The 26,992-nt window shown below is 47.3% G+C and overlaps 1 protein-coding gene across 1 annotated transcript in view; it reads right to left on the reverse strand.

Moving 5' to 3' along the window:
- The window catches only part of Cdyl2 (chromodomain protein, Y-like 2), a gene marked incomplete at its 5' end in the record, with an annotated part of 54,488 nt that overhangs the window by 17,974 nt on the left and 9,522 nt on the right, over positions 1–26,992 (reverse strand). The window contains 2 exons of the mRNA XM_005409346.2: positions 3,006–3,178; positions 10,081–10,298. Coding sequence (XP_005409403.2) covers positions 3,006–3,178; positions 10,081–10,298 — 391 coding nt within the window. The remainder of the gene's footprint in view (positions 1–3,005; positions 3,179–10,080; positions 10,299–26,992) is intronic.

The following is a 26,992-nucleotide window of genomic DNA, read 5'->3' on the forward strand; positions in this document are numbered from 1 at the left end:
GCCAAGTGCAGGACTAAGACGTCGCATCCCCAACACGAACGAGCAGGCTCCAAGGAAACATTCCAGAGCTGGGGGAGCTGGAGGCTCCTTCTCGGGGCCTGGTGATCTCTCTGCCTCACCTCCATCTATCCTGCCCTCGCCCTGCTGCTCCCCAATCCTTAAAACCACCTCTTCCTTCTTGCACAGGAACACAGGTCTTTCTGTCCCACTCGCTGCAGGCTCACCCCACCAGCAGGCTCCGGGTTGGCGCCGGGCAGGTGCTCTCCGCCCTGGCTGCATGTCAGGGCCACGAGGGAATTTTGCCAGAGCAGATGGATCTCCCAGGGGCGCTGCCTCCTCCAGGCCTCTCTGTGCTATTGGAGCTGGAAACAGTGACCCAGGGGACATCCCCTTTCCTACTCCCGGGTCCCTGCCAGCACATAAATCAGCGATTTCTGCTCTCTGTGAAAGTTGGGGAAGACACCCCTCGCCTTCGCGCCCTCTGCTCTGCCTGAAGCGCACCGGCCCACCAAGATGGCAGAGGTCTCACTTCCACTGGCTGGATCTCCCTGGAGGTAGGGACAAAGCCTTCAGCAGCTCCTCATATGTGGGTCCCTGCCTTGGGGTTCCCTGTTTTACTCCACTGGAAAAGTCGGAAGCCACGGGGGTCCAAGGTTTTAGCCAAGTCTCCACTCCAGCTTCATAAAGGTCATCTTTTCCTCCGTCTGATTTTGACATTTCTTTCTCCACGACTGGGTTCCCAAGACTCCAGAGGGACACGCCTGCTGTTCTCACGACCCCAAAGGTAGAAGCTACAGGGAGTGAAGTAAAGGCCACACCCCTCAGCTGTGACAGACTTCAGACAAGACACAAGGACAGGCCCGGGTGACACAGGGACAGGCCCGGAGGCTCTTGCTGGCCGTGAAAAGCTGCAGGAATGAACCAGGAGCTGAAGGCTCAGGTCCCATGCCCTCGGTGACCCGGCTGCAAACTGTTATTCCTACATGCCCGGCACTGCCTGGCCCTCACTGCCGGACAAGACATCACTGCCCACCCACCACGGACTGGGAGCCGTCGCCTTACCTGCAGCTGTCAGACATTACCTGTTAACAGACCCCACCCAGCGGACACCAACATTACCCACCAAGAGTGGCACTTTAGGGTTCCAGGACAGAGGCCATGATGGACCCCGCCTGAGAGGGGAGCCCAGGATGCTGAGGCTTCCTGAGTTGCTAACACTTCCCTCCAGGGCTGCGGTGGTTTCCCAGAGCTGCTACCATGATGAACAGAGGCAGGGTGGGTGCAAACAACAGAAGCTTATTCTCCCATCAGTCTGAAGGCCCGAAGTCCAAAGTCCAGGTATGGGGAGCTGGTTCCTTGGGGGATCCAGGGAGGATTGCAGGCTCCGGAGAGAGCACCAGGCTCTCGCCAGCTCCTGCTGGTACCAGCCACCCCCGTGCTCCTCGGCTGGCAACTGCCTCCCTTCAGTCCCTGCCTGCACATCACGTCCTCTTCTTCCGGCTCTGTGTCTCCTCTGCCCTTGTGGGGGCGGCTCCTTTTAGGTCTGGAGCCCACTCTAATCCAGGATGAGCTCATCTTGGAATTTTAAACTTAACTACGTCTGCAGTGATCCTTTTTCCAAATAAGGTCACATTTATGGGTTCCAGAGATTAGGATATGGACATATCTTTTGGGATGCCACGGAAGTTTTCACCCTAATGAACTGTGTGCGAGGAATGGAAACCAAGGGTTATGTCAAACTGGTTTTCCTGGGTTCTGGAAATCCAGATGAAGACCAGAAATCTATAAACAAGATAAGCGAAGTTTCCCATGGTTCACTGAGGTGGGCACTCAGCTCTTTAGTCTGGGTTCAAATGGCCTCATAAATGAGGACAGAAGAACACTGGGGATCCTGCTGCTCCCCTTGACTCCCGAGAAGCCAGAGAAACACAGCTGAGACCAAGCAGAGAGCAAACCTCAGTGGACTGGGCTGCGCCTGGGAGCAGCATAAACCCCAGATTCCCTTGCAGTGACAGCGGCCAGGCTCCTCCTGGTCTCCAGGAAGCACCCTGGCTCGCTTTGAGGAGGGACCAGAATCCCCCATATGAGTGTCCTAATGTCACCTCTTGGACACTTGCAAAGCCTCTTAGCCACGTAGAAAGCAGTCTGCGTGATGCAGCCACACAGCAGTGAAGACTGGAGTCCCAGAAAATCCGGACACGCAGCCTGGGGCTCCTTGACACCACGGGGACTAAGTGTTTCTTCCCATGAGGCCAGGGACTGACTGAACGGTGACTTCTGTCCGTCTCCCTAAGCAAAGCACAGCAGGGAGTGTGTTCACCCTTCTTAAGGTGGACACAAAGTGACAGCTGTCAGCCAGCTGAATGACCCTGGCTGGAAATCATCCTTGTTTACTTTTGTAAAGAATGGAGAAGTAATTACCCTGTGTCCCAAAAGGAATACTGGTTGTTGGTACTGGACGTCACCTTCAGGACCCTCACTTTTGCCTCAAAGGCAGGAAGAGAAGGGTAAACACTCCCACACCACGGGGTCTGCAAATGTATAGCTTCCCCCCATCACCACCACTGCTGAGTCACAGCTTAGATCCAGGACAGAAATGTCAGGACGCCCCAGGGACTTCCACCACCAGGCAGAGGCAGGACTATGGTGTGTCACGCAGGGCATCACCAGACCCAGCCCTTAACAGGAAAAGAAAAATCCATTTCTGATTGAAAGAACAAAAGTGAGATCTAACCCAGAGAGCACAGCATCCCTAACTGTGGCAGCATTAGGGCTGTAAATAAGATATAAGACCCTAGATTCAAAAATCAAATTTTAAATAAACACTCAATAATTTTTAAATATAGGTATATCGCAAATAGTGCAAGGGACATACTTATGCTAAGAGTGGAATTATTTTGCCATCTGACATTCAAATGTAACTGAGCAGCCTGTGGTTTTTACTTGCTAAACTTAGTGATCCAAGGCAGGCCCCCAGGCTGTTGGACAGGAAGGAGCAGGCTCACCTGATGGCTTCCGCGATCCGAGCACTCTCCTTTCGCCGGTCGCTGGACAAGCGGCCAATTAGGTAGGAGTAGTCCAGGCCGCTGCAGAACACGCTCCCCACGGCACTGAGCAGCAGCAGCTTGCTGTCATCCGTGGCCGCGTTGCACAGCGCTCGCCGGACCTCCTTCATGATCTGCAGGCAGAGATGAGTACAAGGGATGGCAGGGTCCATCGGCAAGCCAGCCGGGGGGCCTGGCCCCGGAGGGGAGAGGTGGGAAGAGCTCCTTCTGCCTGGGCCAGGACCCTCCTCCAAAGCCAAGCACACATCCAGATCAAAGACAGAAACACTATGGAAACCAAAGCCGTCAGGCACCATCCCCAAAGCCCGCAGAATTAATAAGGAGGCCTGTTGGTCAGTGACTCAGATCCAGAAGCCTGACTGGGAGTCAATCAATCCCCGTATCTCTCTGCAAATCCTCTTCTGACATTTGCTTACTGAGCCCTTTACAGGCTGTGGGAAAACAGTCCTGTGTGCAGGCCAAGGGAGGCGCACACACCCTCTCCAGATGGCGCAGCTTACGTCTTCTCTTACTGGCTCTTCATTCAGCCTAGGCCCTCGTGCGGCTTGGGGTGGCCCACGGTAATGGTAAGGGGCTTTGACGTCAGAGCTGGACCCGAGTCCCGAGTCTGATCACTGTCACGAGACCCTGGTCCAAATTCTGGCCCTGCTACTTCCTAGCTCTAGGACCTAAGACACACTGGTCACGCTTGGCTTGAGGGATCACAGCACCCACTTTCAAGAACTTTGGGGAAGAATAAATAAAAGGAAGGAGAATGCCGTGTCCACCTGAAGGCTCACATTCCTGGCAGATGCAACGAATTCTAGATAGAGAGTATTTCCTTCCTTCCCTTTGTGCTAATAAAGAGGACATTTTACCTGTCCGGTCCTGCTGGACTGTCGGTTTAATAACAAGAAGGATGCTTCTCTCATCCCCTACCATATTCCTGGGGATTAACACAGTGCCTGGTATACAGTGGACACTCAATTATTGCTTGTTTCATTATATAGTAGCTCTCAGTCTTCTTTCTCCACCTCCGAAGGTGGGCTGCTTTCTCAAACCTAGAAGCGCTCAAGGCAGTCAAGGCTGCCGCTCAAAGCACCTGGCCCTTTGGTCCGAAGCCCTCCACGGAGCAGCAGTCTCGCCACATGAGCAGCTGGGTATAAGGTGTGCAGTAAACAGGGCCAAGAAGACCCTTCTGCCCTCTGAGGCCTGCAGAGGTTCTGATGGAGCCAGGATTGAAGCTGATCCCCCGGCACACACATGCTGAGTGTGAAGGCTCAAACATCACCCAGAAGCTCAGGGTCTGGGCCATGGCCATTCAACCCCTGCTGCCTTCACACTCTCCAACTCCTTCCCGCCATACTCCTGCAGTGGACGCCGTTCATCCTGCCTATATAACTTGTCTCGGGAGCCTGGCGTTCAGGCTGGCCCATAGCAGTGTGGCCAGGCTGCCCCAACAGCATAGGTGATGAAGACAGGAAGTCTGTGCCGCAACCCACTCTCCCTTCACTAGCACGGCCCCTGTACCACCTGTTCCCCATGGCGCACTCAGGACAAGCTGCTCAAGCAATTTATCTCTGCGGGAGGAAAAACCTCCCACGAGAATTTAAAACTCCAAACCTGCACTGTACCTGGATTTGAACTTCTGAGTTCCATTGCAACATGTAAGAGAAATCTCCAAGTTAAAAAATTAACATGGAAATTGGACTTGGCCTGGGGATATCCCAGAGGTATCTCATGGAAATGAATATAAAAGTACTCGGGAGAAAAACTGCACCTGAGACTGCAGGAGAATCACACAGGGAATAAATTCCTGTCGAAAGTGAGCTCACAGTGAAAAATTACAGGACACTTGAGGAAATACAAGTCAGCAGCCTCCGTGCACAGGAGGGTTGGACAACACCTGTAAGCCCTACTGGTCTAAAAGAGACTGTAGCATAAAAATATTTCAAATAAGCAAGGCAAGGAGACATATTAACAATAAAGAAAGAAGAGTAGGGAAAAGTTCTTATAAGGAAAAACAAAATCATGGACACCTACAGATTAATTGGAGCTAAAGGGAGAATCACTGAACTGAAAAGAAGTGACTGTCCTGAATCAAGAACATAGACATAGACGGGAAATATGAATGAGGGGGTATAGACAAGTGTGACAGGAAGGTTTACAGCAGGTGCTCAAGGTTCTTTCAAAGGTCACAAAGAAGAGGGAGGCGGTATCTAAAGAGGTAAGATGAGAATGTGGGTAGCAGGGCTGCACTGCTATGCAGAGGCCTCGGAGAATCTGGTTTCTTGCTTTTTCGCATTTCTCCAGGCACCTGCCCGACTGGGCTCGTGGCCCTCCCTCCATGTTCAAAGCCACCCATAGTCAGCGGAGTCTTCTCATTCTGCACCACACACACACACATACACACACGCACAGACACACACACAAACACACACACACCAATGTTTCCATCTCCCTCTTCTACACTTGAGAATTCCGTGATGACCTTGGGTCCATCCAGACAGGCCAGGATAATCTTTCCTCTTAAAGTCACTCATTAGCACTTTCTGCTGCCTAATTTCCTGCCATGTGACCTACATGGTCATAGGTCCTGGCAATTAGGCCATGGACCTGCTACTGGAGGCTGATGGAGAAAACCTGCTTCCCCTACACAACTTCTGGCTTCAGATCTGCCATGGATCTACAGCCAGACAGCCAAGTTCATTTAACCTGAGTACAGGAAGCAGAACCACCAAGAGATGAATGGATAAAGACAATGTGAGATATATATATAATATATATACACATCCATATATATTATATAATGAAGTATGTACGATGTGATTTTGCAGTAAAACATATGTTATACAATTTCACCATAAAAAGAACAAAATATGTCATTTACAGGAAAGTGGATGGAACCGGAAATGATTACATTAAGCAAGATAAACCAGACTCAGAAATTCTGACATCACATATTCTCCAAATAGGTGAACTCTAAAAGAGATGACAAAAAAGCAGAAGGGAGATTATTATTAGACAAGAGGAAGGAAATAAGGGGTGAGAATGGGAGGTTCATGAGGATGAATATGATCAAAATACATTCTACACACTGAAACACAATATTTTGTAAAATTAATGGGCGCTAATAAAAACATGCACTTAAAAATAAACAAATGAAAATAAATAAATATGCCCAGAGACAAAAGAAGGATTATCTTAAAAGTACAAACAGTTGGTTGAAGGGATAATTCTAAATAGCAGAACTAAATACCAGAAGGACTTAACAGGATATAATTTTCAAGTTGCTGACAAAAATTCTTCACCCAGCTAAACTACCACCCACACGCAAGCATAAATGGCATTTTCAGTACAAGACGTTGAACACTCTTAGACCCGCACAAAAATAAGCAGCAGACCAATTCCAAGTGTTCTGCAGTGACTCTAACATGCAGACTGCCTTGCACATTGAGGTCTCAAATATATCCTGTGCATTTACTGGTGAGCTTTGCACTTCCTAGCTCACTGCACCTGCTGCTGGCATCTGCCTTGGGTCTAGAGCCAGACAACCAAGTCCACTGGACCCAGATACAAGAGGAGTAGAGCCAGGGTGCCTCTTTGCCCTGAGATCTAGTCACTCCAGGACCATGTCAAAAGCAATCACCTTCAGGAGGCATTTTCCCAAAAGTTTCCAACTGGATGTGTGGACTTCTCCCGACATCTCAAATACTGTAAACCCTTGCAGGGCATCTGACAAGCTCCTCCGTGCCCTGTAGAATGTGCAAATCCTTATTCATCTGCCTCCTGCCTGCTGGAAACCCCTATGGAAGCTGCCTCTGAGATGGGCCCACTGACGCCCTGTCTGCTACTCACACCCTTCTGCAACCACCTGAGTGAGGGCTCGACTTTGTGACTGATATCTAACCTGCACAGGATGCCAAAGTGATTGATGAGGTGGCACTTTCAAGACGAGGGTAGGTAACAAAATGACTCCAGCTTTTATGTGTTGCCTCTTGCTCTTACTCTGGAGGAAGCCAGCTGTCATGTCATTGGTAATCCTGAGGCCCATGTGGCAGGGAACAGATGTCTCTGGCCAGTGAAGACCAAGGCCCACCAACATCCACACAGTTGGGCATGGCGGTGGACCCCCCTCCAGCAGACAAGCCACTGATGATCTTGCAGCCCAGCTAGCACCCAGTCTGCAGCTGGAGGGAGCCCCTGAACCAGAGATATCAGCTGAGCCCACCCTAATTTCTGACCCAAAGACTGGGCAATAAGAAGTCCTTGTCATTTGCAGGTGCTAAATTTAGCACTATTTGTTAGGCAGAAATCAATAATTAATATAATCTTTTAAGAGTTAGAATAGTATTTTGCTCATCTATAAATCCTCAGTTCAGAACTTGTTGTGTCATGGTTTTTAAAAAATATTCACGGAATTATGGATGAATCAGTCACTTTCCTGTTGCTGGGACAAACTACTTGACTCCCACAGCCTGAAGGAGGAAAGGTTTGGTTTTTTTGACTTACAGTTCCAGAGGGTTCAGTCCATGTCAGATGGCTTCAAAGCAAAAACATGGTGGAAAGGCCTGGCCGAGGAAAGCAGCTCAACCCATAAGCAGAGTGAGGAGGGAGGAGCCAGGGTCAAGAATACACCTTCCCAGGTCATACCCCCACTGAATCTCCTCCAACAAGATCCCAGTTCCTAAAAGCATGCTTAGCTTCAAACTCACTCATGGACTAATCCACTGATGAGTATACTGCCCCCATGATCCAACCACCTTCCCAAAGTCCCAGCTCTGAGCACCTGAGGCTTTGGGGCAGCATGTTAGATCTGAACCATAACAGAGAGAATACATATCTTTAATCCCTCAAAAGGCTTTGGTCCGATGAGAGAGAATCAGGTAGTTAGTAAAACACAACAACTATATATACTGTGACAGGTCCAAGAGGAAGGAGCCCGGTGCTAGGGAAGCCCATGGGAGGAGAGAGATGACCTGAGGATGGTGAAGGAAGACTCTACAAAAGTAATGGACAAGCTGAGATCCGAAGAAAGAACAGGCTTTAATGAAGCAAGGAGGCATAAAAGCCTGTTCCAGGAAGAAGGGTGAGCATGTGCAAAGGCCCTAGGACAGATACAGTAAGAAAACAAGCCTCTGGAACGCAGAGGACAGAAGTGTGATGTGAGACATGACATGAGGTCAGACTTCACACTTGCAGGCCACACTGAGGGTTCTGCTTGTTATGTTTGACATGCATGTGTGTGTGTGTACACATGCACATGTGTACAGGGATGGTGTGGTCAGAGCTATGCTTCCAGCACATCATTCTGCCTGCCTTGTGGAGAGTGCCTCCAGGTCAGGAAGCATGGAAATGATGAAGTAGGCAGACTTTGAGCAGGCTACAGCAAAGGTCCTGGAAAAATGGCCTAGTAGTTGTGACTATAGTGATTATGACAGAAATAGAAGCAAACAGGAGGCAAATCAACAGTGTGCATGAACAAGCTTGAATGGGGCCATGGCAAGAGGGGTATGACCAGGACCCTACATGGCCATCTCATCCCCATGGAGGCTCGTGGCAATGGTGACCGAAGCTGACAGCACTGGGGTCCTCTCCCCAGCAGTGATGTGGACGAGCCTTCAACCATGAGGACGATGCAGCATCATGTTTGTTAACCTCCCTGTACTCTGCTACAATCTAGACAAGAAAAACACCACAACACACCCACCAGCATCAGAACCTAGCTAACACTTCCAGTAATAAATGAATTTTTGCCTAAATGGTCAATTCAACCAATGACACATGGACACCTAGAAATTCAGCTGTGGCCGTGAAAGTGGTTCCTTTCCAGTTTCTACCCTAACAAGCCAGGCTGGTCTGCTCTGACCGTGAAATGGCCTCTGTTTCATCTTAATGACAACAAGAACATTCATTACTCCGGTGTCCCAGATACTCTGGAAGCCTCTGTGCATACACTGGCTCTGATCTCACTGAGAAACTATAACTTCTGCAGCCAAGGAAGCTCAGAAAAGCAAAGTAACTTCCCAAGGTTACAGAAGTGGTGAGCTGGTGGAGGTATGACTTGAACCCAGGTCTGCTAGACTTCAAAGTCTGCATTCCTTCTCTAACAGCACCTCTGCATTTCAGCATAATTTTTCTTTCAGGGCTACTTTACCCAGGCAGGCAGCTCACCCACAGAGTGAAGACAGCTGAAATTACAGGATTGATAGCTTTTTCCCTCTTCCTCCCATTCTGTGACCAACCAACGCTGATTAGGAATGGAATCCCTAATTAACCATGCCCACGGCTCAGCGGGTGAGGACCCGGGCACCCTGGATCAGTCGAGCACAACACAGCTTCTGGGATGAGTGGGAAATAGCTAATGCATAAAGCTGCTCCCGAGAGAGAGTGAGCTGGGAGACGTCACCTTTATTCGATCTGTTGAAGGAAAACGCTGTATCTTTTTAAAGCACGCTTTCAAAAAGGAGTGAAGGAGAAAAAAGAAGAACCTGTCTCGTGTGGATGTGTCACAATGAGCTTAAAATAACACGGCTTCCAGGTGTGTGAACATGTGAAGAGCCGCCTGTGGGTAGAACTGTGCTCTGGGGGTCCCTGGAATCCTACACAGAGGTCTACATGGCAGAGAAGCCTCGTGTCCTCCTTCTGGAGGTGGAGGAGGGGAGGCCCTCAGAACCTCAAGCTTAGAGGAGCGGCAGCCAGCACCCAGCAGCCCCACAAACTCAAAGGCACAAGTCACGGCGTCGCCCCTCACAATTTGTTAATCGTGTTGGACAGTGAGGCCCACCGTCCCACAGGAGAACCATAAGATGAGACCACATGATCACAAGTTTAAGGATTCAGCGCCCCCAGCCCCACTTCCAGAGTCTCCCTGAGTGTACAGATCTACCGGGTAATGCCAGCCTGGACTATCGGCTCCGAGCTGGGTCACTGGGCTGCCCGACTGTGTCCCCCCATGACCTGTCACTAACCCTCCGTGTTCCACTGCTACCGTGGCAAGAGAGAGGGACAGGCAAAGAGGTCTGGACTGTCTTACCTCGGGCGTCAGCGCGTTGTTGTCCGAGGTCTGGCTGGACAGCAGGATGTGCGTGAAGCCCTCTTCCTTTCGCACCACGATGTCCCGAAACCGACAGTTGCTTTCATTCTGGCGGACGCTGTACCTGAGCCTCTTATCAAAGACGTAGTCCTTCTCAGTCTCCAGCTTCCTCTTCACCGGGCTGTGCAGGCTCAGCGCCCCGTTGGTCAGAGCAGAGCCTTCAACGGCAGATAAGCAAAGTGAGAAACAGACACAGGCCACAGTGCTGCCAGAATACAACCAGAGAGTGCCTGGATTCTCAGTGCCAAGGTGCAGACGGGGCCGGGCCCTGTGCTCTCTCTGTTGGGGAGAAGAGGGTAGTGAAGAGTCTGCGACTTAAATGCTGCATCTTCAAGTCAGAAGAGCACCTAGGGGGCTCTCTGTGAAGGGCCTGGCCATGTGGTCCTGACCCCTGCACCCCTTCCAGCACACCGGCCTGTGAGCAGGGCATTATCCTTGGATTCTTGACAAAGGGGAACCCCTGAGCACTGGCGAAGCAGCCCTGCTCACTGGTGGATGCTGTGACCAAAGAGGAATTACTAGGACGAGCAACTGTAGCCATTAGCCTTTATCTAGCTTGTATTCTGTGCTAATAAGCACGTCCCACAACACTTGGTGAGCATTATCTCATTCGACACCACAGCCCGAGCTGGGGCGCTGAGAGCCCCGTGCTTTCTTGGAAACTAGATGCCCTGAGCTTAGGGAGGTGAGAACAAAGCAGGCAGGGTCTTCAGGCCTTTTGCCTCTTCCAAATCAATTATAATGGCTTTGCGTTTTTATATCTTACATATTAGCATTCCAGGCGGCTAGAGAGTACCCTGGTTGAAAAGGTTTGAAAACTAATGGAAGATCCAGACACGAGGTGCTTCCCGGTTGTCAACCTGTTAGAAGCATCAGAAGCTCCTGGGAGTCCTGAGGAAAGCATGTCGCGTCTACTCCCCCAACCCTTCCTCCAAAGCAGGCCTGGGAACACACTCAAAGGTACATTGTGAAAACCTCTCAGCCTGGGATGTAGGGACGGACCACAAATTGTCAGTATCAGAAATGAAAGAGGGTCATTACTACTGATCATATGGACACTGACAGGGTAATAAAGTACTATGAACAACCCTCTGCCCATTGATTTGATAGATTACGTAAAATACAACAACTTCCTTGGAAGACATACAAATCTCCAAAATACACATGGAGAAATACATAAGCTCAGTAGGCCTCTGTTAAATAAATGGAGTCAATAATTAACAATCTTTTAAAAGAAAATGTACTAGACCCAAGTGAATTAATTCTACCAAACGTTTATGGAAGAAATGCCACCAACTTCCACAATCTGCTCCAGAAATCAGAAGCAGAGGAACTTCCATGTGGTGGCATTATTCAAATACCAAAACCAGATAAAGATATGATAAGAAAACAAAACTCTAGACCAGTATCTCTCATGCACATGGATGTGAAAGTTTTCAAAAATATTACCAGATCAATGCCAACAGTGGAAAAAGAGAACTATATGCTACAAACATATGCAAAGCTGATTCAACACTGGAAAATCAGTCAGTGTAACCTACTGTATCAGTAAGCTGAAGAAAACAATCCTATGATCAGATCAATTGATGCAGGAAAAGCATGTGACAAAATCCAGCAAAAAGGCACCTCCCCAACTTGACAAAGAACAGCTACCTCTGGCTACAAGATACTTCTGGCTACCAGAAGACCTAATGGTGAGAAGTCAGATGCCTTCCCTCTAAGATCTGAAACAAGGAAAGGATGTCATCTGTCCCGCTCAACATCACCTTGAAAGTCCAAGCTAGTGCACAAACACCAGGGAAAAGAGAAGGGGAAGGGGAGTGGAGGGCAGGGTTGGGTTCTAGAAATTGAGAAGGAAGAAACACAATGAATTTTCTTTACATATGGCAAGATTACTTAGCACTGAAGAATTAAAGGGGGAGAAAACCCCAAACTATTCCTGGAACTAATATGCAAATTCAGCAAGGTCACAAAATACACGGTTAATATACAAGGCAGTTACTTTCCCACATACCAGCAATGGGCAGGAATTTGATATTTAAAAATAATACTATTTGCAACAGCACCCAAAATATGAACTACTTATGTATAAATCTAATAAAATATGTATAGGCTATCTTTGCAGGAAACTACAAAACTCTAATGAAAGAAATCAAAAAGGATCTACATAAAGGGAGAGATATTCTGTGAATTAGAACAGTCAACATTTTTAAGACATCAATTCTTCCTAACTTGGTTCAAGTTAGGAACTTTAGGTTCAAAGTAATGCCAATCAAAATTCTAGCATGATATTTTGTATATATTGTCACACTAGTTCTTTATTTAGGAAGGAAAAACAACCTAGAATAGCCCAAATAATCCTTTAGAGTGAGAACAAAGTTGGAGAACCCCCATTACCAGATTCCAGCGCTTAATATAAAGCCACAGGACTCAAGACAGTGAAAATAGTCACATGTAAGATCGATGAAATAGAACAGCAACCCCAGAAGAGACCCAAATAAATGTAGTGAAATGACCTTTGGCAACAGAATAAGGACAATTCAGTGGAGAAAGGATGGTCTTTTTCAATACATGGTACTGAAACAGACCTCCCATTTGCAGAAGAAAAAGTGATCCTGGACACAGACTGTACACTTTTCACGAAAACCAACTCAAAATGAATCACAGCACGAAGCATGAAATGCAAAACTATACAGCTTCTAGAAGGTACAAGATAAAATCCTAAGCACCTTGGGTCTGGTGATTAGTTTTCATACAGAGCACCAAAAACAAGTTCCATAAAACAAAAAAGTAGTAACTTGAATTGGTAACTTTAGGTTACTAAAATGCAAAACTTCTGCTCCTTGAAGGACACTGATAAGAGAATCAAACAAGCTACATACGGGACAATAATATGTTGTAAAATATGAGAGATTTTGTATACGAACTATAAAAGGAATTCTTGAAAAAGGAAAAGTAAGAAAGGAAATAATCCTATACTTAAACATGGAGGAAAGATCTGAAAAGATATTTTAGCAAAGATACAGGTAGCAAATAAGCATCTTGAAAAATGTTCATCACTGTTTTTCATTAGGAGATGAAAGCCAGGGGACATAGACATACATCAGTCAGCTAACACCCAAACACCTGACAACACCAACCGCTAGTGAAGATACAGATTAACACGGACTCTCACTCACGGATCGTGGGAATATGAAGCCGTACAATTAGTTTGGAAGGCTGTTGGGTCTGCTCTTAAAAAACCAAAGAGACCCAGGCACGGGGGTATACACAGTGATCCCAGCTACTTGGGAGGGTAAGGCAGCAACACAGCAGTTTCAAATCCAAGCTGGGAAACACTGCAAAACCCTGTCTCAAAATAAAAAAGGGTGGGGTGCATCTCAGTGGTACAGCACTTGTGTACCACGCTCAAGGCCCCGTATGCAAAACAAAATGTAGTCTTAATATACACAATCCAGCAATCATCACCATTTCTAAGAATTCATGTGCCAAGACTATTTGGAAACCTTCATCCACAAAACAATACAAAACAAACAAGCACCCAAAACTGGAAGCAACTGATAGGTCCTTTAATTGTGGAATTAATAAACCAATACATCCATATAATGGAACATTACTCAATAATAAAAAGAAATAGCTACCAAGCCACAAAAAATGAATGAATTTGAAATGCACACTACTAGGTGAAAGAAACCAGTAGAAAAAAATCACTGCATTATGAGACTCCAGTTAGATGACATTTTAGAAAACGCAAAGCTATAATGACAGTGAAAAGATCAGTGTTTTCCAAGGGTTCAGAATAAGAAACGAGTTAAGCAGGTGAAGCACAGGGGATTTTTTCCTAGGACGATGAGATGACTCTGTATGATATCGTAATGGAGAATGCAAGACATTCAGCACTTGTCAAAACCCAAAGAACTTTACAGCGCAGAGCACAAACGTGAAAGTATGCAAATTTTAAAATATCATTTAGGAGGCTGTGGGGTCCCAGGATGGCATACATAATGTGACAAACGAATCTAACAGTTTTATTATGTAGGAAACGACCTTGCTGGAGGTTGGAGGGAAAGGTGCTAACATAAGTAAATGTTAGAAATGAGTGGACTCTGTAAAATTAAAGAAAAATATGCCCTACATAAGCTCCATACTGAAGTGGCTACCACTGATTCCCACAGAGGAGAGAACTGACCGCTCTGAGGCTGCTGTGCACGTACACCGGAACTAAGAGATTCAGCAGGAGGGCAGCAGGCAGGAGGCACAAGGCGTGCATCCCAGAGTGGGAGTTTAGAGGTGAGCAGACATCACGAGCACACTCGTGTTCAGCTCAATCTTGATCCAGACGGTTGTGTGCAGAGCTAAGCGTGTGTGCCTAAGTTAGAATACACACACGTGTTTCCTTGCTCTGCCAGCTGACAGGACCTAGAATCAAGACATCACAAGAGGGAAGCGCACACCCAGGACCCAAAGTTTGGCTTCCAGTACCATTCTCCATAAGAGACAGCAAGGCACGTGGAGAAAGGCCAACTCCGAGGAGATGGCAGCAGGGATCCAAGACAAGCTCGGAGCACCAGAGTGCAAGGAAGTGCTCAGACACAATGCAACAGAATGACCTCCGCAGTGATGGGGTTTGCCAGAAGGACACCGGGGCCAGCAGAAAGACCCCTCATGACCAAAGCTGGAACAATTTGAGCACAGAAATAAATGACTACTGGATTATAACTAAGAATACAAAATATCTGTGAATCCATATTGATATAAAAATGACTGAATAAATAATAGATGCAGGAGAAGAGACCAACCTTCCAGATAAAAGAATCCTAGATAATTTATACAGCTACTCCAACTTCAAGGAAAGGGAGTATAATGCCTCATTCTATGCATAGCGACTTCTTCCTCAAAGGACAGTGTGGGACAGAGGTGGGACCATGGTTGATCACGGGCAACATCACCAGTGGTAGGTAGTGTCCATCATACAGGACCTTGACACGATGTGACGGGAAGGACATCTGTCCTCTGGGGTCTTCCCCAAGCTGACAACCCCAGTATAATCATGAAGAAAGAAACTACAAACAAACCCTAATGTAAGGACATCCTACAAAATCCACGAGAAGCTGTCCTCAAACCCTCACAGTCACCCAAAAGAAAAAAAGTCTGAGAAACTGTCACAGCCAAGAAGAGCAGAAGGGGGCAAGATGCCTACATGTAATATGATTTTTCCCAGAAGTTCGGTAAAAACTAAGGAACCATGAACAAGGTGTGGACTCTAGTTCATGACAATATTTTAGTATTGACTCATGGATTTTAAGAAGTCCCCTACTAGGATGCTTAGGTCTTCACAGAAGCTGGGTGGGGATATACGAACACTGTGTCAGCCTTCCAGTGTTTTCTGTAATTCTTTTTTTGTTGTTTTTGGGGAGTTTTCTTTCGTGGTACTGGGACTGAACTCAGGGCTTCGTGCATGCTAAGCAAGCACTCTACCTCTAAGCTACACGCCAAGCCCACTGTTTTCTGTAATTCTAAAACTATTCACACACGGCTGTGACCCACACTCAGGTTTGAGAACTTTGACCTGAGGTTCGTGCATCTCGATGACTGGAGGACGGTTACCCCTCAGCCCTCTGGGCCGGCTGTGCTGCTGCAGTGGCTCCATGGCCAGGCTCTGAGGTCAGGGGATCACATGACCCAGGGAGGCCTCCTTCCCCAGGAGCTGCTCAGAGGCTGGGTGCAGCAGCCTCCCACAAGCTCTCTGCACAAAAGCAGAAGCTTTGCGATAATGAAGGTCTGAGCACCTTGTGGATCTGCCGCCTTGCATGCCGGGTAGTGTGAGGGCTGCTCTATGCGGGATAAAGCCGCATCTCAACGATGACCTGGCTGGGCACTGACATGGGGAGGAAGGGCTCGAGGAAGCAGCAAAGAGTACTTAGTAGGTGCTAAGCCCTCTGTAGGCTGGGTCAGAAAAGAGACCTCAAACACTCGCAGGCCAGCCCTGCCTTAGGAAGACCACTGTGTGGACATGGTGTGGATCTGCTCCGCATTCTGATCCTCAGAGAAGTCAGAAGCATCGGATAAGGCAACATGCTCAAGGACCCAGCACAGAGCAAACAGTGAATAAACAGCGGCTCTTACTTGCTTTAATCCTCACAGCCTGGCTTTGCGCGAAATTGTTCTGGAGGTATTTGCAGCAGGAGCCTTGTTGCTAATGACAGCAGGTCTTGAAGACAAGGCCACAGCTACACATGGCCCCGCTCAGCACTGCGCCCGTGGCACCTGGACGCCCCGGGTGTGTTCCTCTGCATGCAGAGCCCGGGGCCCTGAGGGCGCACTCAGATCCTCACCTGAGCTCAGCCAAAAGGCCGGAAGCAACAGGGCTCAGACCTTTGATAGCACCAGGGGTCTGGGAGTGTGGCGCGGGGGTCATAGGAAGGGACCGGGGCACGAACCAGGGCATGTGGCAGGACCCTCCCTCCTGGAGGCAAGGCTGGGAGGGCAGAGCATGCTGCCCACAGGAAGGGGACGCTGCAGGTGGCAGTGCTGCAGGGCACAGGGGACGTGCCAGTGTCACCCCGCAGCTTCTGTGAAGCCACCTCTTTTTGTACTTTTCCATTACTCAAAGCAACTGGGCTTTGTCAAACATCAAGACGCAGCTCCTGACGCCCGGCAGGATGATTTAATGAACTTCAGAAAGTGAACACGAGCATTTAATTAAAAGGCTGTGTCGAGGGAGCCATTTCTTCGGGCTCACCTCGAACCTTCGGCAGCAGAGCAGAGCTTCCTGGTCCAAACCGGCTGCGTTCTGCAGCAGCCTGGGCAGATCTGGGCCATGGGTTTGCAGAGGCCTCGCAGAAGCCAAGCAGCTCAGAGCCTCAGAGCTCAGCCTGCACGCCCCAGGCAAGGCCAGGCCCGGGTGACATCCTCCTGCCGCCCAGCAAGTCACAGCAGAGGCTGTAATGGGGGAGGACTCAGGGTCCCCTTTCTGAGCACCTCGAAGTCACTCAACAGTCCGGGGGAGTGGCCACTATGGGTCTGTTTTACAGATGAGGATCAGTGAGTGCCTTGTGGATGCCCAAAGGTCTTAAATGGAAGATCCTCACTGAGCTGGCTGTTTCTTTGTATTCATTCCTTCAAAATCTAATTATGGGCCAGCTGCCCTACGAGAAGACAGGGCCCAACACAAATAGAGAAATAAGGTCCTGGCCCATACACAGCTGCTTTGGTAAGGGGCTACATATCTGGCAAATAAAGCATACCTAAAATAATTAAGTTTCACAAATAAGAAGGTGTGCAGTAAAGGACCATGCGGGGTGACTCTGGACACAAAGCCACTGGGCAAAGGGTGAAGCAGCCCCCAGAGAGATGAGGGCTCTGGGGCTGGGCAGAGGACAGACCTGAGATTCTGTCAGGACACCAGGTTCAACTGGCTGACGCCGACTTAGGGAAATGTGACAACACTGGGGTCAAGAAGAGACAGGAGCCTCCTTGAGAGCCTGGGCCATGTCATCCGCAGCTGTGACACTGGGTTCTGCACCTCTCCCCTGAGGAGATGTGGTAGGAAGTAGTTCCAGCCCCTTACCTGGTGCCTCTCAACTGCTCTCCGGGGTATCATGTCTCCCGACAGCCTGTCACAAACTGGCCAGATAGGTACTATGGGACGTAAATGTGCTGGAAGTGGAGGAGCACGGGGCTTTGCAAGGAGACAGCGTGGAAATCCCAGCCCCGGGTCTGCTAAGGAGGGGAAGCTAGGAACCCATGTGAGCTTTACAGCATCAGCCTCCTTGCTCCTCTGACAGGGTTAAGCATCTACTTTCCAGGGTTGTTTTGGACCTATTCAGTTAGAGAACTGGCAGATCACCCAGACACCTTCCTGGTGTTGGCTGAAGGATGAAATGCTCGCCAACAAAGGGTTGAGCCATGGTCCCTTAGTTCCATGCTTCTCCTTCCCCACCCACCCCAGGTGTGGGCCAGAGATGGCCTCTCAGTCCCCGATGGGACTCCGCACCCAGCAAACCCGATGAAGGCCATTCAAGAGGCGCCACACTGCATTTAACCCTCCAGCCCATCTGTGAGCCCTGCTGGGCCCCGAGTGTCACACGTGAAACGGAGACACCACACCTGCCTCCCAGCACTGTGGCAACTGGACAACACCGCGACACAAGGCTCACAGGAAACCCCCATCCTGCCAGCTTCCTTCCTTCTGTCCCTCAAGCCTTCCTTCGAAGTCCAGAGGACTCTTTCCCACTGAGGCAGCTCCGTAAACTCTCCTCTGCTCCAGCACCTCTGCACCAAACACACAGAAGTAACAGGGAAAACGCAAAAGGAGAAATTCAGTAAGATGAGGCTGGGCTCACACAATAATCACCTCTGGGAACCAGAGGCAGAACACCCACACAGGGCACTGAGCAGGGCTGGCAGCAGGCGGATGCAGGAAGGGGACCCTCAAGACAACAGGGACTCAGAGTCTTCCCTGCATGATGGGAAGGAGACCCAGGCTCAGGGCCATTCACGGTCACCAGGGGCCTGAGTGAGTCCTCCTCTACCATGAAGTCAGACCAAAAATAACAAAAATGTGCTGCCTACTGCGAACTCAGAGCCAGGTAGAGGCAAACACAAAACTATCAGAGGAGCAAGGTCAGGGAAAAAGCAAAGAAAAATAAAAATGAAAATCTCCCTCTCAAAATGAGCCTCCACACCAAAATTTCGAAGCAGAAGCCTGAATTGCTCCAAATAAAATAACGCGACTATCATGAAGCAAGGACTTTAAAACAGGACTATGACAAAGTGATAGGATACAAGAAAAATGCATTCAAAATAAACTAGAAATTTTCAAAACAAAAGCAGAAAAAAAAAAAGAAATGAGGCTGACTGGTGGATAAAGAAATGATTCAAAAGCAAATACCAAATAGGAAAAAATATTTGTGTACCACAGGTAAAGGACTAATACCACCAAATTGTAGAGAGCTTTTAAATATTTAAGATTTAAAAAACCCAAAAATTCCACCAGAAAAAGAAAATGGACAAGAGATATGGACAGTTTACAAACATTACATCAAAATGGCCATAAACGTAAGATTTCAACTTTAAAGACTACAAATTAAATAAAACTCATGATAAAATAAACGAAAATTAAAACTATACGGAAATATCGTTTCTTAGTCCTCGGGTTGGCAGAAACTGAACACCTGAACAGTGCATCCTACTAGACAGGATGTGGGGAGACAGGTGTTCTCTTAATTGTGGGTGGGATACTAAAAGGTACCATCAGGTATGGGAGGGAGCTTGGTGGCACCTGACAAAATTGCCTCTGCGCTTTTTCTTAGCTCATAAGCCTACTTCTATTAGTTTGATGTGAAAATTTATCTCCAATGGTCCAAAAAGATGCATACATAAGATTATTCTTATAGGGTTTTCATGGTAAATACTGACAACTATCTAAATCCCCAAGCATAGATTGTTGGCACAAACTGGGGTACATCTACACAATGGGATATTATATATCTGTAAAAAATGAAGAAGACTACCCCTACAAACTAAGATGGAAAATAACATAGGTAAATCTGCTTGTTTTTGTGAAAAGAAACCCGGGAAGAATAAACCAGAAAACAATGAAACTGGTTACCCACACACAGTGGGCTGGGAGAAGTCAGTGGAAGGGATAGGGAAGGAAAGTTAGTTCTCTGGGCGTATCTTTTTGCTTGAATTCTTAGAAGTATGTTAAAGCATTTAAGATATAGGATAAAATCAACAAAGAGAAAAAATAAATGCAAATACAAATAAGCAAACCTAACTATATTTAAAACAGTGTAACTGCACTGAAGGGAGATGGGAGAAGAATCAATATAAATTACTTCTGGACACAATATTATGAGTATATACCCAGAAATACACCTCAAGTTCTTATTAGTGAGTTTGCTGTATGTAGGGGAGAGGATGGAACAATTCCAAAAGTAGTTTACGAATTGTACAGAGTGAGAAAATTAGTAAACATATGACGTTGTGAGAAAGTGTCCTCTGTACAGAACGAGGGACAAACAAATATGGGATGGACAGGACAAAGACGCATCTGGTGAGATAATGGAGCTAGAGACAGCTGTACAAACTCAGACTTAAACTATTGGCTATATTTCCTAGCCGTATCAGTGCAAAGAGCTTAGAATAGACAAAATCTTAATAGCAACAAGCCACCCTAGCTCCTACATGGTGGTTTCTGAATAACACTCACAACTAAGGTAAAGGAGGGCTTCTAGAGGAATGGGTGCTCTCAGGGCTTCAAAAGACAAGGTACCAGTTGGGCTGCAAAATCTTTTGTGCCTGGAGGTAAGGAAGTGCTCAAAAGAATAACCAGATATGTCAAAAGGACATGCAAAGTAGCTTCAGTGGGCTCCACCTGGCCAAATCTAGGGCAATTTGAACATCAAAATAAATAATGGCAGGGATGGATTATAAAACACTACATGAAGTAAGAATCTTTAAGTCTATATGGATAATGACTAACTGATGGATGAGTAGTGGGGGGGGCGGGTGGGTGGATTGATGGGTTAATTAGTAGATGGGTGGGATGGATGAGGAAGAAGGAACAACATCATTATCAAGTATTTCAGTGAAGATGCATAACCTAGTACAATCACAAAGAAACAGCAGGCAAACCTAAAACACCCAGTAAAATAATCAGTGTGTATCCTTCATAAATGGCACTGTCATTAAAGACAATGAAAAACTGTTCCAGGTTAAAGGAGACTAAAGAGATGTGGTGACTAAAGTATCACACTAGACTGGATTCCACACTAGACTGGATCCTATACTGGAGGAAATAAGTATCTGTAAGACATTATTGGGATAATAGAGAAAATGGAAGTATGGACTGCAGATTAAGAGTATTGCAGCAATGCAAAACTTTTGGAATTTCATAATTGTGCTGTGTTTACTTAAAAGAATATCCTTTTCCTTAGAAAACTGCCACACTAAATATTAAGGAGGTAAGGATGTATTATTTGTATCATCTACAATTAGATGGTCTACAGAAACAATAATTTGTATATGTCATGTGTATGTCACTGTACATATACGTGTGTATATATGTACAGAAACACATAGAAAGAAATTAAACACTGCAAAATGTTGACACAGGTGACTCTGAAGAGGGATTTTTAGTGATGTTTTCTGTAAGTCTGAAATGCTTTCAAAATAAAAAGTTAAATGCATTTTTTAAACACAACTATCTTGCAAATAAGAAGCAAATTCAACTTTTACACAAGGGATAACTCAAAGGAACACTCAAAGAGATAATAGCAGAATATTTTCTAGAACATAAAAAGCTCTTTTGTCTGGCAAAGCACTCTAGGTACCAAGCAGCATTAACAGACAAATAATGAAACTGCAGAATGTCATAGGTAAAGAAAAGTTCTTAAAATGTAACACAGAGAAAAAAGTAGCATTAGCAAAAGGAAATGACAGGCTACTAACAGCAACAATAAAGACTTGATAAAAATGAGCTACTGTCAAAATGCCAAGAAAAATAACTGTCAAAAAGGAATTTTATACCCAGCTAAAATGACATTTAGAAGATCAGGTGAATGGGCATTTTTCAGAATTCCCACACTAAGGCAGGTTACCTACCACAGTCTCCAAAAGAAATTCTGAGAAAAACTTCAGAAAACTAAAGATAATTGATAGGAGATATGAGGAAAAAAGAAACAAATCAGATTTTTTCTTTAGTAAATGTAATTATTGGTTGTAAAAATAATTGTCTTTGATGTTTAACAACATTGGGTATACAAAACAATAGATGTCCAGTGACATTTTAAAGCCAAAGACAGGTTCCTTGCTCTATTCAATAGGAAGACCTCATTTTGTTAGATAAAAATTATAGATAAATAATAAATACCTGAATTGCAAGTCACCACAGGGTGAAGGGATACATAAAATGTATCAGTCCAATTAAAACTAGGATGGGTCAGGGGACAAAAGAAAGAAAGGTATGAAAGAGAATGACAAAAAAAAGAAATATAAAGTAAAATAGTAGAAATACTCCAAATATAGATTATCACATTGGTCTGCAAACAGATTAAATTTATTAATTAGAAGACAGAGATAATCAGATTAGAGAAAAAAAATAAAAGTATGCTGAATACTTCCTGAGAAAAGACATGGAAAAGCAGAGGAAGATACTTAACTCAGCTGGTATCAGGGGAAGAATGCTGCCCAAACAACAGAGAAATGCTGGAGGGAGGGAGTCAGAGCCCATAGGCATACTGTCTGTGTGCAGGTAACACACACAGAGGTAGAAACCTGGCATCTGACAGATAAGGTGACAGCTGCCCTGGACCAGAGGTCAGCTGCCTGATGGTTCAGAAGGCACAGGATTGGGGTGCTGATGGGGAGCGTATGAGGATAGGATGGACCAAGGATGACCACAGAGCACTTTCACCAAGCAATCTCATCTTCCTGCAACACGGCCACTTCTGGAAAGGCTCAGAACCCACGCCAACATTCCCCACCAAAAGCACATCAAACCCCAGACGAAGAGAAACACCAAGACCCCCTTGGATGGTGAGGAAGGAAGGGAAACCTTAGATATCACCCAGGGATGCTATCCCCAAGTGGGAGATACATGATCCATGCTGGTCTCACACTTAACACAGCCATGCTTGGATGTGAGGGTAGCTCTTTCAGGATCACAGAAGCTTGGCTTGGAGCAATGTACCCCTGCCCCAGGACAATCCCAAACTGAACCTCCTCCCCCATGCTGCTATAACATTTCCTCAGTCTCTTCTATTTTTACTACAATATAATACCAAGAGCTGTTGAGTGGGATCCACACAGGTTGCCCCATTTGGTCCTCATCAGAACTCTGTGACACAGTCTTTATCCTCACTTGACACATGAGAAAATCAAAGCCCAAGTCATTCCACAGGGAGGTGTCAGCATGGAGACTCACACTCAAGCACCAGGACTTCAAACTTCATGCTGCACCTGAGCATCAAGATTCTGAACCCTGACCCTGGGCCTGCACACTCCCCTGGCTTGGCAACCAGGATGTTCTATGCTTCTTCCCAGGACCCCAGTCCTTGCTGGACAAAGCGGGAAGGAGAGTTACACATTACACCCAGTCCCTGGGTTAAGTGACACTGTTACCCAGAAGAGTTCATTTCACTACACTGTCATCATCCATACCTCTGCCTGATGTCCTGCCAGACTGCGGTCTCTTTCCCTAGACCTTTTCACCTTTGTGTACATAGCAATAAATCCAGCACCTGGAGGAAACCACCAGCTCAACGAAGTGTTCACTGAGTTAATGAGTCAACCAGCAAATAGGGGAACCGAGGCAGGCAAGCACAACATACCACTTGTCAAATTCATTAGTAACATGCCCAGCACTTGCCTCACATAGGAAGCTTTAGCCTCATGAAGTGTCAGCCACACTTCCAAAGCTTTGTATTTGTCTTGTGCGTGAAAACTATGTGCTTTCTGCAATCAGGCTGATCCTGCATCGAGATGACTAATTCATACTCATGTCACACCTGGCTCACAGCAGCCGAATGAGATCTCACCTCTTGCAGATGCCCGGGAGCACCGTGTGGTGTGAGTACTATGAATTTTCTCCCCTTGAGAAGAAAATAGTAGCACCTTGTGTAGCAGGAGCCATGAGAAGATAGAAGGGAGCTGAGAAGATCAGCATCATTCTTTTTCCTGGGGTGGGACACCTGCTTCCCTCCCCACCAGTTAGTCTCACCCTGCCCAGAGCAAATCCTTTGTGACCCTCTCTCCATTCTCCCAGAGAAGAATGTCCCTCATGTCCGGCTATGTGTCCACCCTGCATTTACAGCTCTACCGCCTCCCATCACCTGGCATACTCACTGCGACACGCCTGGCCCTGGTGTGCGCTGCTGGGCAGGACCAGGTATGGACCTGCTCTCAGGAGCCAGCAGTCCAACTCAGCTCTGCCCAGCACCCTGCAATGATGGAAATGCGTGACAGCTGCACGGTCCCGCACAGCAGCCAGTGGCTACTGAGATTCTTAAATTCTTTGCTTAATTTGAACTAACTGGAATTTGACTTCAGCCACCTGCAGCTGGCGCTGGATAATTATGCACACCTTACATAACCTGACATACCCTGACCTAGCATTTCTTGAAAATCTGGTTCCCTGCTCATTCCCAGATGGAACCCTTTTTGCTTTGCTTTCCTTTTTTCCTTCCACACTGAGAATTGAACCCAGAGCCTCTGTGCTGAGCTCCATCCCCAGCCCCTTTTATATGTTGAGGCTAGTCTTGCTAAGTCATTAAGTTGTCCAGGCTGGACTTGAACTTGTGGCTCTCCTGTTTCAGTCTCTCAGAGTGCTGGGATTACAGGTGGACACCACCAGGGGCAGCTCCCAGATGGCTTCTTAAAGGTAAGGGCTATGGTCATTAGTCCTATGACTTCTCAACCAGGGGTACCCACACAGAGAAGCACAGAGAAATGAACCAACACTACACATGCACTGGGGAAGCTGCAGAAGTTCCTCCCTCCTGAGCGAAGGAGAGAGAGTGGAAAGTGGGTCTCATACAGGGCCCATAAAAAGATGCAAGCACTAAGCATGTTCTTCTACTCCCCCACCAGCACCATCTTGGGAAGCAGACACAGTCTGTAAGGAGGAGAAGGCACCAACCCAAGGGCGGCCTGGTCTGAAGCCTTCAGTGTGATGGGGGGTGACAACAAGCAAAAGAGAAGATGCAGAAGGTGCATCACCCCTGCAGCTGAGCAAAGCCCCAGCCCTAGGGGACAATGCCTTGGGGACGCGGGACAAGGACTCCCAGCTGTAGGGCTTAGTAGAACAAGTGTGAGGCTGGTGCAGGAGCCCTTCCTGAGCCTAGCTGACCCACGGGGAGCCATCCAGCAAGCATGCCATCAGGGTCCCATGAAGGGAAAAGGACAGCGCAAAGCCTATGTGTCAAGACCTGGTTCTGGGACCACACCACAGGGAAATGATGCACAGCCACCAGATTCACCAGCTCTGGTCAGTGGCTTCCTTCACCAGCACGGGGCCAGGAGGTCACAGCCTTGGTAGAAGGGACGGAAGTGGCTGCACTTGCAAAAACCCTCTGAGCACTCCGCCCACACGTGCCATGCTGTGAGACTTCAAGGTGTGAGGCAAAGTGCTCAGCATGCACCCCGAGCCCTGTGCGTGCATGGTTAATTCACAGCTGGTCGCTGGTCGCTGGCCACCAGGCCAGTTCCTACCTCAGCATCCCTCACACCAGGGCCCAAAGCTCAAATCCACCGGTACATTAAGAAAAAAAATCTTAGTCATCACCTGGCATGCTCTAATTATCCTTGATAAAATCCACACACTCTGGATTTCAAGAAAGTTAAGGTTTCAAGATCGCTTAGAAGTGCTGGGAGTGATGATTACATACATCTTGTGGTGTTTACTGTCAGGCGTCTAAACATCTTAAATAGCAGAGCAAAGCATGAATTCAAAATGCAAAGTAACCTGATTCAGATGAAGTACTTCTACAGGTCAAATCATGTTTCCTGCGTTATAACCCTCCAAGGTCGGGCCAACTCCGAAAGCACTGTTGTGCCAGACTCCCGGTACAAGGCAAAATGTCCCGCGAGGGAGTCAGGGTATAAGGTGGGCCTGTTTAAAACTCATTTTACCTCCTTTTCGTGCTTCTCCTCTGCTCAAAACCTACAGGCCTCCCCTTCTGGTCTCACCCGGCTTTCAAGCCTCACCTTCCATTCTTCTCCCCTAAACACCCTGATTCTCAGGACTGCCTGAGAGCCTCAGACATTCTGTGTCTTCCAGCATCCCGCCATCACCTCAGCGGTCCCGACGGCCAGCAACACCACTTCTGCCCACCTTCACACAAGTCCTCCAGAGCCCCCTGAGCATCCCTCTTCCTGGAAGCTGTCTCCTGAAGTGGATCCCGGCCCTTCCTGAGTTCTCAGCACACTCAGCTTTGCAGCAGGTCGCTGGGCACCAGCTGACCTCTTCATCAGCATAATTAGCTTCAAGTTCTGTGGAACATGAGGCTGGTGGCCCCTGTGTCCTCCCTTCCCAGCACATTGGGGATGCAAAGTAAATGCCTCTTTGACTGAACTGTAGGAAAAAATTATCTCAAGAGGCTACGTATGATACAGTTCTTACCTGGGCTCCCTCAAGTAGCAGGACAGCGATGGTGAAGAGCAGGAGTCTGGACACACATCACCCAGAGCTGAAGCCTGGGACAGCCACCGACCACTAATTCACCCACATCCGCCTCAGTTTCCATGCCTAGAAACTGGGAGAGTGATGGAAGCTACCTGCTGGGATTAGCTAAATTACTACATTGACAGTGCTTGAACAGGGCACGGCTCACCACCGAGCTTGGGAAATATCACTTTATTTATCGCTTCCTTCTTTGTTTCTTTTTTCTCTACATTGTGAGCACCTTTTTAAAAAAAAGATCATCACTGTATTCTCAAACAAGGTCCACAGTGACCTTCTGGCTGCATACACAGTGCTTGACTCAGAGCAGTGTTTAACAGGGATCTGGTAACGAAAGCGTAAATGGAGGGTATTGGTGATGTTCTGTATCTTCTACAAATCTTACTAGAGTACAGTTCCCATGTCTACACATCTTTGTGCAGCCAAGCTCTTGCATCCTTCCGGCCTCCGATAAGACATCATTCTACCTCATCTCCTTCCTGAGGGTCCCAGCTGTGTGTAGGGCACCCCACATGCTGTATGGTTCCTTGCAGTGGTTTGTCTTTCCCCTCCTCCAAGTGAAAGGAGGAGTCACTGGGGCGAAGCTAGGCCAGCGAAGGGAAATGTCTATATTTGAATTTAATGACCACTCAGAAACCTCTCTGCCAGCATAGAGAAATGGGAAAG

This window comes from Chinchilla lanigera, unplaced genomic scaffold (genome assembly GCF_000276665.1).
Source record: "Chinchilla lanigera isolate Chin_1 unplaced genomic scaffold, ChiLan1.0 scaffold00121, whole genome shotgun sequence".
Taxonomy (NCBI): domain Eukaryota; kingdom Metazoa; phylum Chordata; class Mammalia; order Rodentia; family Chinchillidae; genus Chinchilla; species Chinchilla lanigera.